Here is an 11,812-nt window from a genome sequence, read left to right as displayed (position 1 = left end):
ATGCTGGAAAGCTGCCATGGAACCCGCTTAGCTCTGCAGGTTAAATGCAGAGCCTGAGTGAAGCCATAGAAAGGATTGCATCAGCTTGTGGGATCGTTTACTACAGTGTCAGCAGGCAAAATTCATGAGGCTATTATATGATAATCCAGATTTAGGTGCAAACATTGCAATTGCTGACTTCTCTGTGCAGCAGCAGCAGCAGAACAGCTCTGGGAGATGGGAAAATCAGTGCAAGGATGCTCCTATAGGAGGACAAAGAGCAGTTAATAGGTCGCGTCCTTCACTCTTCCTGCACCACTCCCATTGAATCCTGTCCCCTCCTCTCCCCATGTGGTTCCTATCCAAAAATGCCTGACTTCATGACTTCATCTTTTTTTCCTCCCCTTTCACCGTTGTTGGAATACAATGCACCGTGTGCTGGCAACCCCATAGCGCTGCAGTTTGCTGCTGCATTGCTTCCCACGCTCCAGGTTAGACAGGAATGCACCCACACTGCTGGAGAAGGACCTTGAGCCAAGGAAAGGGTTGGAGATGTTATCTCAAGGAGCAATTTCTTGCACAGCTGCACAAGTTTGCAGCAGGAACAAATGTGCTGCTTGGGCTGCAGACAAATGGAAACATGCCCCAGCAGCAGCACAGTGCCCTGGGTTAGGAGCAAGCAGAAAACTCAATTATTTTTCACCCCAGACCAGCTCAAATTGATTGAATAAAGATGAGGGCTGATGACACAGCAGTGGCTGAAGGACCAAGTGCAGCTATGGGCTTTTCATGGTGAAGAAGGGTTGGAGTTGGTGATCTTAGAAGTCTTTCCCAACCTCAATGTTTCTATGATTCTATGAACTCTTTGTTTCTTGGGCTGCAGAAGCCAAGAAGGGAAGGAACCCTCCATGAAAAGACAAACATTGGCACCACCAAAGCAGAATGGCATTTGTTTTTAAAAAAATAAAAAATAAAACATCCATGGAGATTTTATTGCTTAAAACCCAAAACCAAGGCGAGAACTGCAATGCAAAACGCAACCAGAATAACCTGTGCTTTGTGACACTTCTCCGGTGGGTTCTCTATGCCTCACTGCAAACCACTCCAAGCAGACAGGACTGGGTGATACCCTGGGGTGCAGGCAGAGCCCAGGGCCGTGGTGTTGGCTGCCTGCAGCTCACCCCTTGCTCCTTCCATGCAAGCAGCTGCTCTCAGTCCTTGGGGGCAGTGATGCGATCCACCTGCGGAAACAGGGAAGTCTGGAGATGTGACCAGGGTATAATTCATAACCATGAACTATCTGGAGTGTCAAACTGAAGACCGCCACCAGTGAACCCCTTGCTTTATTGCTTTCCCATGTAGTGTTTGCTCTGATGCTCGTTGGCCATTGGGTAAACCCAAGTGGGATGGGTGCAGTGAGGAGACGCTGGGCTCTTCTTAGAGAGATGTGACAGATTTGAAGCTGCTTCAGCAGCCAAATCAGAAGGGCAAAGGATGTTTTTTGTGCCTGGAGGAGATGCTGCTGTCCCAGCCCTTTGCTTATTGGGAGGAGTCCTTCTGCAAAGCGATTTGGGGATGTTCTGCCTGTTCTGAAACCAACTTCTAAGCACATAGAACCATAAGACCACAGCATGGTTGGGTTGGAAGGGACCTCACAGCCCACCCAGCCCCACCCCCTGCTGTGGGCTTGGTGCCACCCACCAGCTCAGCCTCTCCAGGGCCCCATCCACAGCCTTGGGCACACCCAGGGATGGGGTACCCACACCTTCAGTGCCCCCCCACGTGCCTGGGCTCACCACCACTTTCAGGATCCAGATGTGGGCAAGCAGCTTGTTTGGGTAAAGTTGTTGCCATAGGAATTTGTGAGGACCACAGGAATATATTTTAGTGGATTTTAACAGGTAATAACGGGCCTGAGGAAGGGGGAGTGGGAGAAAGGTGTCCTGCCCCCTCTTAAGGCATGGGTCTGATTTGCCACAGCCTCTTTAGCATGGAATGGGCCACCTGGGTGAGCCAGCTTGCTTTTTCTTTTTTTCAAATGCCTGTGATACATTCCAAATAGTTGATAAAATCATGGAAATAGGTGAGAAATAGGACAGCTTTGGGGTCAGACTTGTCCAAAAGCAGCTCCCAAACCATGGGCCTGGCCAGGTGACCCCACTGAGATAACTTCATCCCCATAATAGATATTTAACTGCTGCCCGGGGAAGCCCCACTGCTGCCCTTAAATCTATGGCACTTCATTCCTGGCTCTAGTTCTGTGATTTGAATTGATACTAAGGACACAGGTGCCTTGTTTCAAGGCACCAACCTCCAAAAGCAGCCTTGTGGCTTTACTACTTGCACAGGAAAGGTGTTTTTTAAGAAGAGTGTGGCCAAACTGCTCATTTTATCTAAGGAAACAAATGCTTGCTTGATACTTTTACGTGTATTTAACTAAAGACCAGTAATTCCACTTGTTTAATGTAGGGCACTTGATTTTATTCAAAGGGTGAGATACAAAAGAAGTAAGCAAAAAAGACAGAACCCAAATTATAAAACACTACAGACAAAATGAGACATCTTCTGCATACAGCACACAACAGGAAACAAGGTACAGACTGGTCCCCACAAACCAAGCCAGCTGGATATGTACAAGCAGAGGCAAACAGACCCAAAGGGAAGAAGAAATGGTGGTATCTGCCATTTCAAATGTCTATTTACATGCACTGAATGGAAGGCAAATAGTTTTATCCTCTGATTCAAACCCAATTCCTTATTTCTTCTTCCTGATCCGGTGGAGGGACTCTGTGCTTTTTGAGGCTAATTTGGTACCATCAGGTGGGATCTAAAATCAGCCACAGCCAAACACCAACGTGCCAAACTGCAGCTCCCCCATCCATCCTACATGCTGCTGCTTGTGCTGCCAAGGACTGCTACCAGAAGGGAGAAAACCCTCATCCTGCACTGATGTTGGTCCTCCTTGGGCTTTTAGTTGTCTCACTCTGCAGCTTAGCCCAACTCAATCTATCCAGGCTATCATTAGGGATACTAATTAAGCAAGATTGCATGTTGTCATACGCATGAGATTCTCCCCCTTGTCTCAAAGCTTTCACTTGTGCAGCTCTTTACATACAAAGAGACTTTACAAACAAGGATGCGGCCAGAAGGGCATCCCCAAGCCATCACTGCACCCTACAGACACCTGGCTATCCCAACACTGCTTTGGGCTCTTTGCAGTGACATATGTGCAGACAGTACTCACTCATTTGACAAATTCAGAGCTGAATTTGAGCCTTTCTTCAGTGCAGACAGGAGGAAAAACCCTTCTGGCCAACGTATGAAGTAATAGGCAGCTGCTATGCAAAATGAGAAGGGGCTTTATTGGTGTTTACCCGTGGCTGGATTTTAGTGAGGGGCTGCTGGGTGTCTGCACACCTCCATCAGGAGGAGGGGAGTCGGACTGGCTCAGTAAGCAAAACATTCATTCTGGAGAGCAGAAGACTGACCGCTGTTAATAAATATCACGAGACATTCTAAAAGTCCTCTAGGGAAAAAAGAGAAATACCATCTGTTCATCCAAACACAACACGTCTACACAAAATGAGGTAAGGAAAGCTAAGAAGAGTCCTTTACACAATCTGACTTCACGCTGGCATGGCAATTAACAGTGAGATGCTTTACAGATTCCCTACCATGCTCATCAGAGAAATTCTTCATAGCAAGTGTGCTCCATTGAAGCATGACAATGTCCTACCTGCACATACTACACCTCTGTTTTGGCAGTTTGTACACTTGAGGCAGTTTGCTGGCAACCTGCAGAATGCAGGGGGTGAATACTACCTTACTTCAGATAAATGAAGAATCTGTCGTGGAGAATTACAGAGAATAAGGATTTGTCTAGCATTAAAACCAAAGAGCTCAGCAATATCTGTACAGTTACATCCAACAGGAGAGTGCCAAACTCATTAAGTGTCTCGTTTAGAATCCTGTTCTTTGGTCCTCTTTGTACACAACTTCCATAAGTATTTAAACAGCCCATTAATGACCAACCTCCTATTGAACAGCAATCTGCATTTTGAGAGGTTGACCACTTTTCCTGCCATGCTGACCACACTGTTTGCCAGGAGTGAGCTGGCAGACCATTATCTGCACAAGGCAAGCTGAAAGCAATGCTTGGTGCTTTGCTTCTGAACGGAATAGGAGAAAAAGATCTTCAAACCATTCTCTTGCAGGTTCTTTCCCATCAGACCTCATACTGACGAGAACACAAGGTGTGGTATTGAAAGTCCTCATGCTGGGCAATGGGAGAACCTTCCTTGGCTCCCAGCCCCCATGCTCAAGGTTCACAGCTTCCCTTACTAAGGTGAGTGGCAGCAGGAAGAGGAGCTGCCCCCAAACTGTTAGCACTGAACACACATTGCTTGCTGTTCCTTTGGGAGAATTACCCCCTTCCAAAGAAGGGCAGTCTACTGGTCATGTCTAGGCGGAGGCACAGAGTAGGAGCCAGCACCTCATAAGCAACTGCTGTACAAATACAATGCAACACTTCCTACACTGGCAGCACAATGCATTCATTAATTAATAGTCTGAACACAGTATTAATAAACATACATATGTTGGTTTCGAGAAACCGTTTCCAGGCACTCCATTTCACTCATTAACATAACAAAACAGCCTTGAGCTGATTGTGAACTGAAGTCAAATAGGTTACTGTGGTTTGATATAGAGCAGAATTGCCACTCTCTTTGGAAACACTTTGAGCAGTCCTCTTCTGCTGGAAATCATCCACCAGAGCTGTGTTTTAATGGTAACGGATGGTCCCCAAACACTGCATTTGCTAAAGCAGTATTCCAGGGGCAGCAGTTTGGAATATGCACCAGGACTCAGCAAGCATTGCTTTCCACCTTGTACCATGCTTTTGCATGTATAAAGCTAATTCAGAACTCATCAGACTGGTAAGAATTCCTCTTTTTGCAGTAGGAAACACCCAATTAACTGCCCTTTAATGACTTGTTCAACGTCTTGAAGGCATATTTTCTGTGTAAGTTCTGCAAACTTGTTAAAAAATCATCAAAGTTCATATTTTGTGGCTATCAGGTTTTATCCCCTCCAATTTTATACCAGCTCAATATGACACAACCACATATGACACTACAACCATATGAACTGCTTCTAAATAAACCAGAACCCATGCACTTAAGGGACTCTGTATGACATAGCAAGCCTCAGAGAGAGATTTAGTGCTGTCTCTGCTCAAAGGACAGAAGGCAGGAACCATTAAGTGACCTGCAGCAATACAAAGCCCATTCCTTATGATCTCTTTGCAGTGCCACAGCTCTCAGTTCAAGAGGGAAAAACCTTCATCCCTCATAGGAAGAGCACTGCATGTTTAAAAACAAATTAAAAATCAACAAAATAACCACCACCACCAACTGAGCAGTGTTCCCCATCCTTTTTTCGGTAGGCATCCATGGTGCTGAGCCAGACACTGCTTCCACTTGCATTTGAAGGCGTGAGTTCCACCATCTTCATGGGTACAACTACAGAGAGCTGCTGTGTCACACGATGTGTCGTGGCCCAGCTCTATAAGATTGTCAGCTGCTAGGTATTTGGCATAGATAACATCTTTCTGAAGCAACATTACTTCCTCAGCACATTTACCACGTGCCTAAAACTTCAGAGGCTGAGAGTTCGGTTGAATCCCCTTTTATGGATGAGGCAGAAGTTGACCCAAATGCTCTTTTACAGTTTCTCCCACTGTTCAAATACCTGCACAAACATGACCGTGACCAGTAGCAGCTCCTGTTCCAGTTGTACACTCTGGTATCACTGCCTGAGAGCATGACAGGTAATGAATCGAATGGTTTCTCACCAACAATTGGAATGAGCCACACTGGATAAGAAACAGTGACAGTATCTGAAAGTAAAGTGGAGGGCCCTTTACCTAGAAGACTCAGTAACCTTTAAAGAAAACCATTTAATAGCTTTCATGGAAATCTACTGTTCAAAAAACCCAAAGCTATTGGCATAGCATGTGGAATCAATTTGACAATCACTAACGTAATGGAATTACAGTGATCTTGTGCACAAACAATCATTTACCAAAATAAGATTTACCTAGGGGACTTTAAAATCAAGTTATTTTGGTACCAAAAAGAGTCTTTCACTTATTTCCCCTTTGCCCCTATGATTCAGATGATCTTTCACTCTACAGTTACGGACTTGGCCAGATTTCTTGGGAAATCAACCTGCAGAGAGGGAGGAGAAAGAAGATGCTCGTGAGTATTTACACACTTCCTTTGGGTACAACTCTGTAACGTGTGGAGTGTTGGTTCTGTGTTTAAATTGAAATCGACTGAACATATTTCCCTATTAATTAGGATAATCAGTGCAGAAAAAGTCCATCAACCTCAGCTGTTATGACTGCCAAGAACAAAGGACTCAGTACACCCTTTGGTGTACGTTGTTACAGATCTCAAATACAGAAGGTCACTGCAGTAAGACGCAGAGGCCACTGCCTGTGTTAAGATCAAATAACCAACACAAACAAACTCTGTATCTCAAACATCCTTCTGTGGATTTTTTAGCTTCCTTTTCGCTCCCTACCAGTCCTCCAGCACCAGAAAACAGACACATCCAAGCTCAAAATGCACAGTTCTCAGCCACGTGATACAGACGGCCCTCACATTTTGCTCACAAAAAGCTTCTGCAGTCGCTGGGTTCACCTTTTAACCTGGTTCCAATAACTCAAGCAGCCACACAGACACCCCCCCCAGACTTCCAGCCTCACCCAACACACTTCATCCAGACATGCAGGTGGCAAACACAAATGCAAGAGGCGAGAAAGGGAATTAGGAAGAGAATATCATACTTACATCATATCCTCTGAGAACTGCAAGGTGAAAAGCCAGAAGCTGGAGGGGGATAACACTCAGGATCCCCTGCAGACAGTCCACAGAATGGGGAACTTTGATTGTTCTCTTATTGTTCTTAATTGTCTCGATGTCTTCCTTGTCACAAATGATGACAGGTCGCCCCTGAAACAAGGAAAGGCAAATTTTGAATGGAAACAGGTCTGGAACATTCTGTTTTTCACTTCTATTCAGATCAGTGGTGGCAAGAACTTCCCTCTTAATTCAAAACTAAACAGCTTAACATCACATGGGCATCCCTGTAGCACGTTTCAAAGGATAAACAAAGCCCACCAGGCTTCTGCATCTGTTGCCTTCTGTCAGTGCACTCTTCTCATTAAAACACAACATCAGTGCAGTCTGCATGGATATGGCTGCACAGTCTGAACTGTTCCCTTTTCTGTGACCTGACAGAACTGGGAAATCCCAGAGGCTTAAAAAACAAACCCCACACATCAAATAGAGAAGTTGCTTTGTGTTCCTAGCAAGTGAAATACTGTTAAAGCTGAAAATTAGCTCAGTTCTATGGTTTCTGGAGGAGTTATCTACAAATACCCTGAACCCAATCCACAGTGCCACAAAGCTCTCAGCCTCTAGTGCCCTGTAAGATTTGTAGCAAAAACTGTCATACATTTAAGAATAAAGATACCAATCAGTCTCCCTCCTACTCTTTCTTTCCACAATATTATACAAAACTGCATGTGAAGAGCCCACAAAGACCACCTACTGAACTCACATGTTAGGCAGTGACACTATAGCAGATAGGTAGGGTGCCCTATAAAGCTGCTTCCATATTAAAGCCTGCATTTCTGGTGCACTAGAAGCTTTTACAGGTACTTACTTGTCGTGCAATGACCTGCTGGAGAGCATTCTGGCACTTTGCATACGTATGGTCTCTCATGATGATCATGATAACAGGCATGAGTTTGTCCACCAGTGCAAGAGGGCCGTGCTTCAGCTCACCTGCCAATATCCCTTCAGAGTGCATATAGGTAATTTCTTTAATTTTCTAGATGGGGAAAAAATAACCTTTCATAAGGCCTCCTGATTTACCATCAGTCAATGCATACATCATCACAGCCTGGAACTGGGCAGGTAAATGCAGAGAGGACATGTGTGCATGCCCACAGGTGGCAGCACAATGCCAAAACGAATCTTTTCAGAGGTAAAAATTGCAATACACAGGTTGTAGAGAACGGATGTGCTCAGTTTGGGATGCTGACCACTTCTGGAAATGTCACCCCAACAGTCTAAAGCATTGATTTTATCAGGGTGCCCTGTCTGTAATCCAAATAGACACAAAACATCCCCAGTGTGAAGGCTGAAGCTGAAAATACGTTTCAGTCCACCGTAACCAGCAGCTATAATATGAATTGGGTATCTTCACGTGGAAATAACAGCAACAGTATGGCGAGTGTTATTTCACACAGTATTATGTCAGCCAGCAGACCACAGCTGCTTGCTGTTTATAAATGAGCTTGTAGCCAGGTGTCTAATCTAAGCCCACAGCTAAGTGCACTTGAAAAGGTTTCAAATAAAGAAATCTCTTACCAAAGCTCCCTCTAGACAAGTAGCATAGTGGTAGCCACGTCCCATGATGAGAACAGACTTCTGATGGTACAGCTCTGTGGCCAGCTTCTGGATCTCATCATCCATACTCAGCACTTCTTTAATCAAGTCTGGAAGAATCAAAGTTGTGTCTGCTTTTAACCCTGCATCTCTCATCACTACACACTGCCTATACTTCATACACACGGACAGCTGTGACTTGCAGAGTGAACTGGACTCAGTGTTTAATAGTCCAATTTAGTGCTCTGAAGGCATCAGAGAGAATACATTTGCAAAGTTACCACTAACAGTCACACTGCACAAACCTCAACCCTTCCATCTTTCAAATGCAAAGCTTAGGCACTGTCAGGTTCACCTGTGCCATTAATTATTACCTGGCAAGATGGAATCAATGCAACGTTTTCCTACCTGGCAGTCCTTTGAGACCACGCATGATTTCCTTGCGTCTTTCTTGCATAGAAATTCTGTCATCACACATCATGAGAGCAAACATCACCAAAGAGACAAACTGGCTGGTATAGGCCTAGCAAGGGGAAGGGGGAAAGGAGGAGAGAGAAACGTTATCAAGTCAGAAAGCAAACAGTCATCACCTTCTACAACATCCTTCAATTAGCTGCTGATTTCATTCTGAACACATTACTAAACGGTGGCTTTCCTCCCAGTCAGGCAGGAAAGGGGAACACAAGCAAAGAGCATTTCTAGGATTTCTGGCAACTACTAAATCCTGTTTTGTGACTATAGCTGCGTCCTTCTTCCTGTATTTGAGGGAGCAAATGATGACAAGCACTGACGATCAGCAGACCCAGTGATGGAGATGCACAGTGGAAGCCCACTGCTACATCTGGACATCGTGACACTGCACAGCTGGCTGTAGGATTTTTGGACCACATGCAAGAAAAGCAAAATCTACTGAAAAGGTGACTTCCCAGCCTTCCTCCCACCTAGTTCTTCAGGAACAGTTTCCAAACACCTCACCTTGCAAAGGCTCTCTAAAAGATCACACTGTTGTGTATCACCAACTCTGGGGAAAAATCACCTACACAGTGCTTAAGGCAACTCTGTCTGCAATAACATCTGAGGCATAGAATCCAACAGCTATTATGAAGGCAAGCCTTTGAAGTCCTTAAAAGACAAGTGCTATGAGGAAATGCTCTGCAGAGCCAGACTGGGACTGAAGTCACTTAGAAATAAGATTAAGGTTTGTAGTAGTTCTGCCCCTTTCTCAACCGTGATCAAACAACCCCCACGTTGAATATTGGAGAACAGCTCTGAAGGAATTTAGAAAAGCTTGAATGGTGGTGACCAGGAGAGTCTGATACAGAACGTGACCTCCTGCTTTTGGGTAGCACGCAGTTGAAGAAGCGTTACGTTATCCACCGTGTTCTCAAAATGAATCTGAATATACAGCCTTAGGGAGAACCTCTTCCAGTTCGTATTTCATATACGGACAACTTTGGTAACTCCTCACATTTCCAGAGAGAAAATGCCATTTTCAGTTATCTCCAACCATTGGTTATGTGAAAACAACCCAGTGACAAACAACTCGTTCAAAGTTTTCTTGTAAGAGACTCATGAATTTTCCATGATCAAATTCCCCACTGAACTATTAAACTTCAGTGTGGTTTTTGGCCAAATTTATGTAACAGATTGACATCATCTCGCCTCTAAATATAACTAAATCAAAGCAGATTTCACCGTGCAGAAGCGCTTCATTGAAATGAAATGCAGCAAAGCACGGTATTTTAAACTGTATCATATGCAGCCAGATGCATCAACCAGAGAATAACTCTTAGGTGGACACAAAAAATGGGTTTATTTTATAGACCGTTTCCCCATTTGCTAAAAGTAAAGCTTTAATATCAGCACTCTTTGGTAAAGCAGTGTGATTCAGGGCAGTTATGTACTCAGGTTCTATAATTCTTACCATTTCCTTTTCCATCTTGAGACCTAAGTTTAAACCAAGGCTGTACCGCAGGACAAATGACAGAGAAGAGAATTTGTGCCTCTTAGGGCATTCTTCTCTCTGAGAACACTTTGTTTTCAACATTTAATATTGCTTCCTTGCAATATTTCCTTTGCAAAATAGAAGAAAGCTCTTTGCAAGATGCAAGAAAAGGAAAATGTATATTACACATTTATATTACACATGTATATTACACATACATAACACAATGAAAAGGAAAATAGTATTGCTGTGCACGTGATCACTGACTACACAGTCATCCATTGCAACTGTTAAAAAAGGAACAGAAAGCATTCTGAAGACCCATATTATAACCAACCTCTTCACGAGAGATTCAGGAAGGTCTGCAGACTTGGTATTACCTTGGTACTGGCAACCCCTATCTCTGGTCCTGCATTGATATGGACTCCACAATCCGTCTCCCGTGATATAGAGCTGCCAACTGTGTTGGTTATGCCTACGGTTAAGGCTCCTCTCTCTTTGCAGTACCGAAGACCCATCAAAGTATCTGCTGTCTCACCTGTAAAGACACATTTTCCAATGCTGCCATTTGGTATCAGTTACTCCAACCACTGCAGATGTGGAACTGCAGTGCTTTTCCAAATAGAACCTTAAAGGTTTGTGTCTGTCTGCACGTCAAAGGAGTCAGTAATTAAAAAGGTTGGTTCAAATGAACTCAATGGGTGGGAATGTAAAATCCTCACACTGGGGATCCCAGCAGTGATGTCTGTGGGCTGAGCCCCACAGATGGGACTAGAAGCTACCATATTTTATACCAATTTGCCTTTCTCCTGAAAGAACACCTCTTTTGAGGCACTCCTGTCCATACGACAACAGAAAAACAAAGCAATTTAGGTTCACTTCTACTTCAATACTCCAACACAGAAACAGCATTGGCTGCATGCTGCATTACATACATACTACCAGCCAGTAGGGTGGAAATCTAAGGCCAGAAAAACAGATTTATGGGTAGGTGGAAACGGGGGTTATTTGAGTATTTACTTTGGTTTGGTTCTGTAATGCCTGATGACCAAGCTTAGGTTCCAGGAAAATCTTTGTTTGTTTGTCACATCCACCACTTCAGGGGAAAGATGCATCCCCCAGGGTGCCCTCAATCAGTCGCATGCTACATTTGAGACAGAGCAACTTACAAGAGGAAAAAGCAAAACATTACAAAACCTGGGAAAAAGCTGCAGCTCTTGCATGAGTCCCCTGCAAAGAAGGGACTCTCTAAGTTACCTGACACTGACCTTGCTACCAAAAGTGTATTTTATTGCATTGAGGAAATACTAACCACTAGTTTTAATAAGAAAGCTGAAGATCAGCTGCGACAATCTGCAACTAAAATGAAAGTAAATACATTATTGCCATTGTCCTTGGAAATATTTTAAATAGGATATATCACTAT

The 11,812-nt window shown here is 44.1% G+C and overlaps 1 protein-coding gene across 5 annotated transcripts in view; it reads right to left on the bottom strand.

Moving 5' to 3' along the window:
* Positions 1-917: 917 nt before the first annotated feature.
* The window catches only part of GFPT1 (glutamine--fructose-6-phosphate transaminase 1), a 29,336-nt gene continuing 18,441 nt past the window's right edge, over positions 918-11,812 (bottom strand). For 3 of the 5 annotated variants that reach the window (XM_046903355.1, NM_001030882.2, XM_015297302.4), the window contains 6 exons: positions 10,767-10,924; positions 8,850-8,964; positions 8,424-8,551; positions 7,714-7,881; positions 6,837-6,998; positions 2,439-6,209 (listed from right to left, as the gene is read on the bottom strand). In XM_046903355.1, coding sequence (XP_046759311.1) covers positions 6,165-6,209; positions 6,837-6,998; positions 7,714-7,881; positions 8,424-8,551; positions 8,850-8,964; positions 10,767-10,924 — 776 coding nt within the window. In that variant the 3' untranslated portion in view covers positions 2,439-6,164. Of the gene's footprint in view, positions 1,221-2,438; positions 6,210-6,836; positions 6,999-7,713; positions 7,882-8,423; positions 8,552-8,849; positions 8,965-10,766; positions 10,925-11,812 lie in introns of those variants that run through there. The other 2 variants (XM_015297301.4, XM_046903354.1) reach the window with 1 other exon arrangement.

The sequence above is a fragment of the Gallus gallus genome, chromosome 22, assembly GCF_016699485.2.
Source record: "Gallus gallus isolate bGalGal1 chromosome 22, bGalGal1.mat.broiler.GRCg7b, whole genome shotgun sequence".
Taxonomy (NCBI): Eukaryota; Metazoa; Chordata; class Aves; order Galliformes; family Phasianidae; genus Gallus; species Gallus gallus.
Note: the sequence above shows the minus strand (reverse complement) of the source record. Positions and strands in the feature narration are given on the sequence as shown.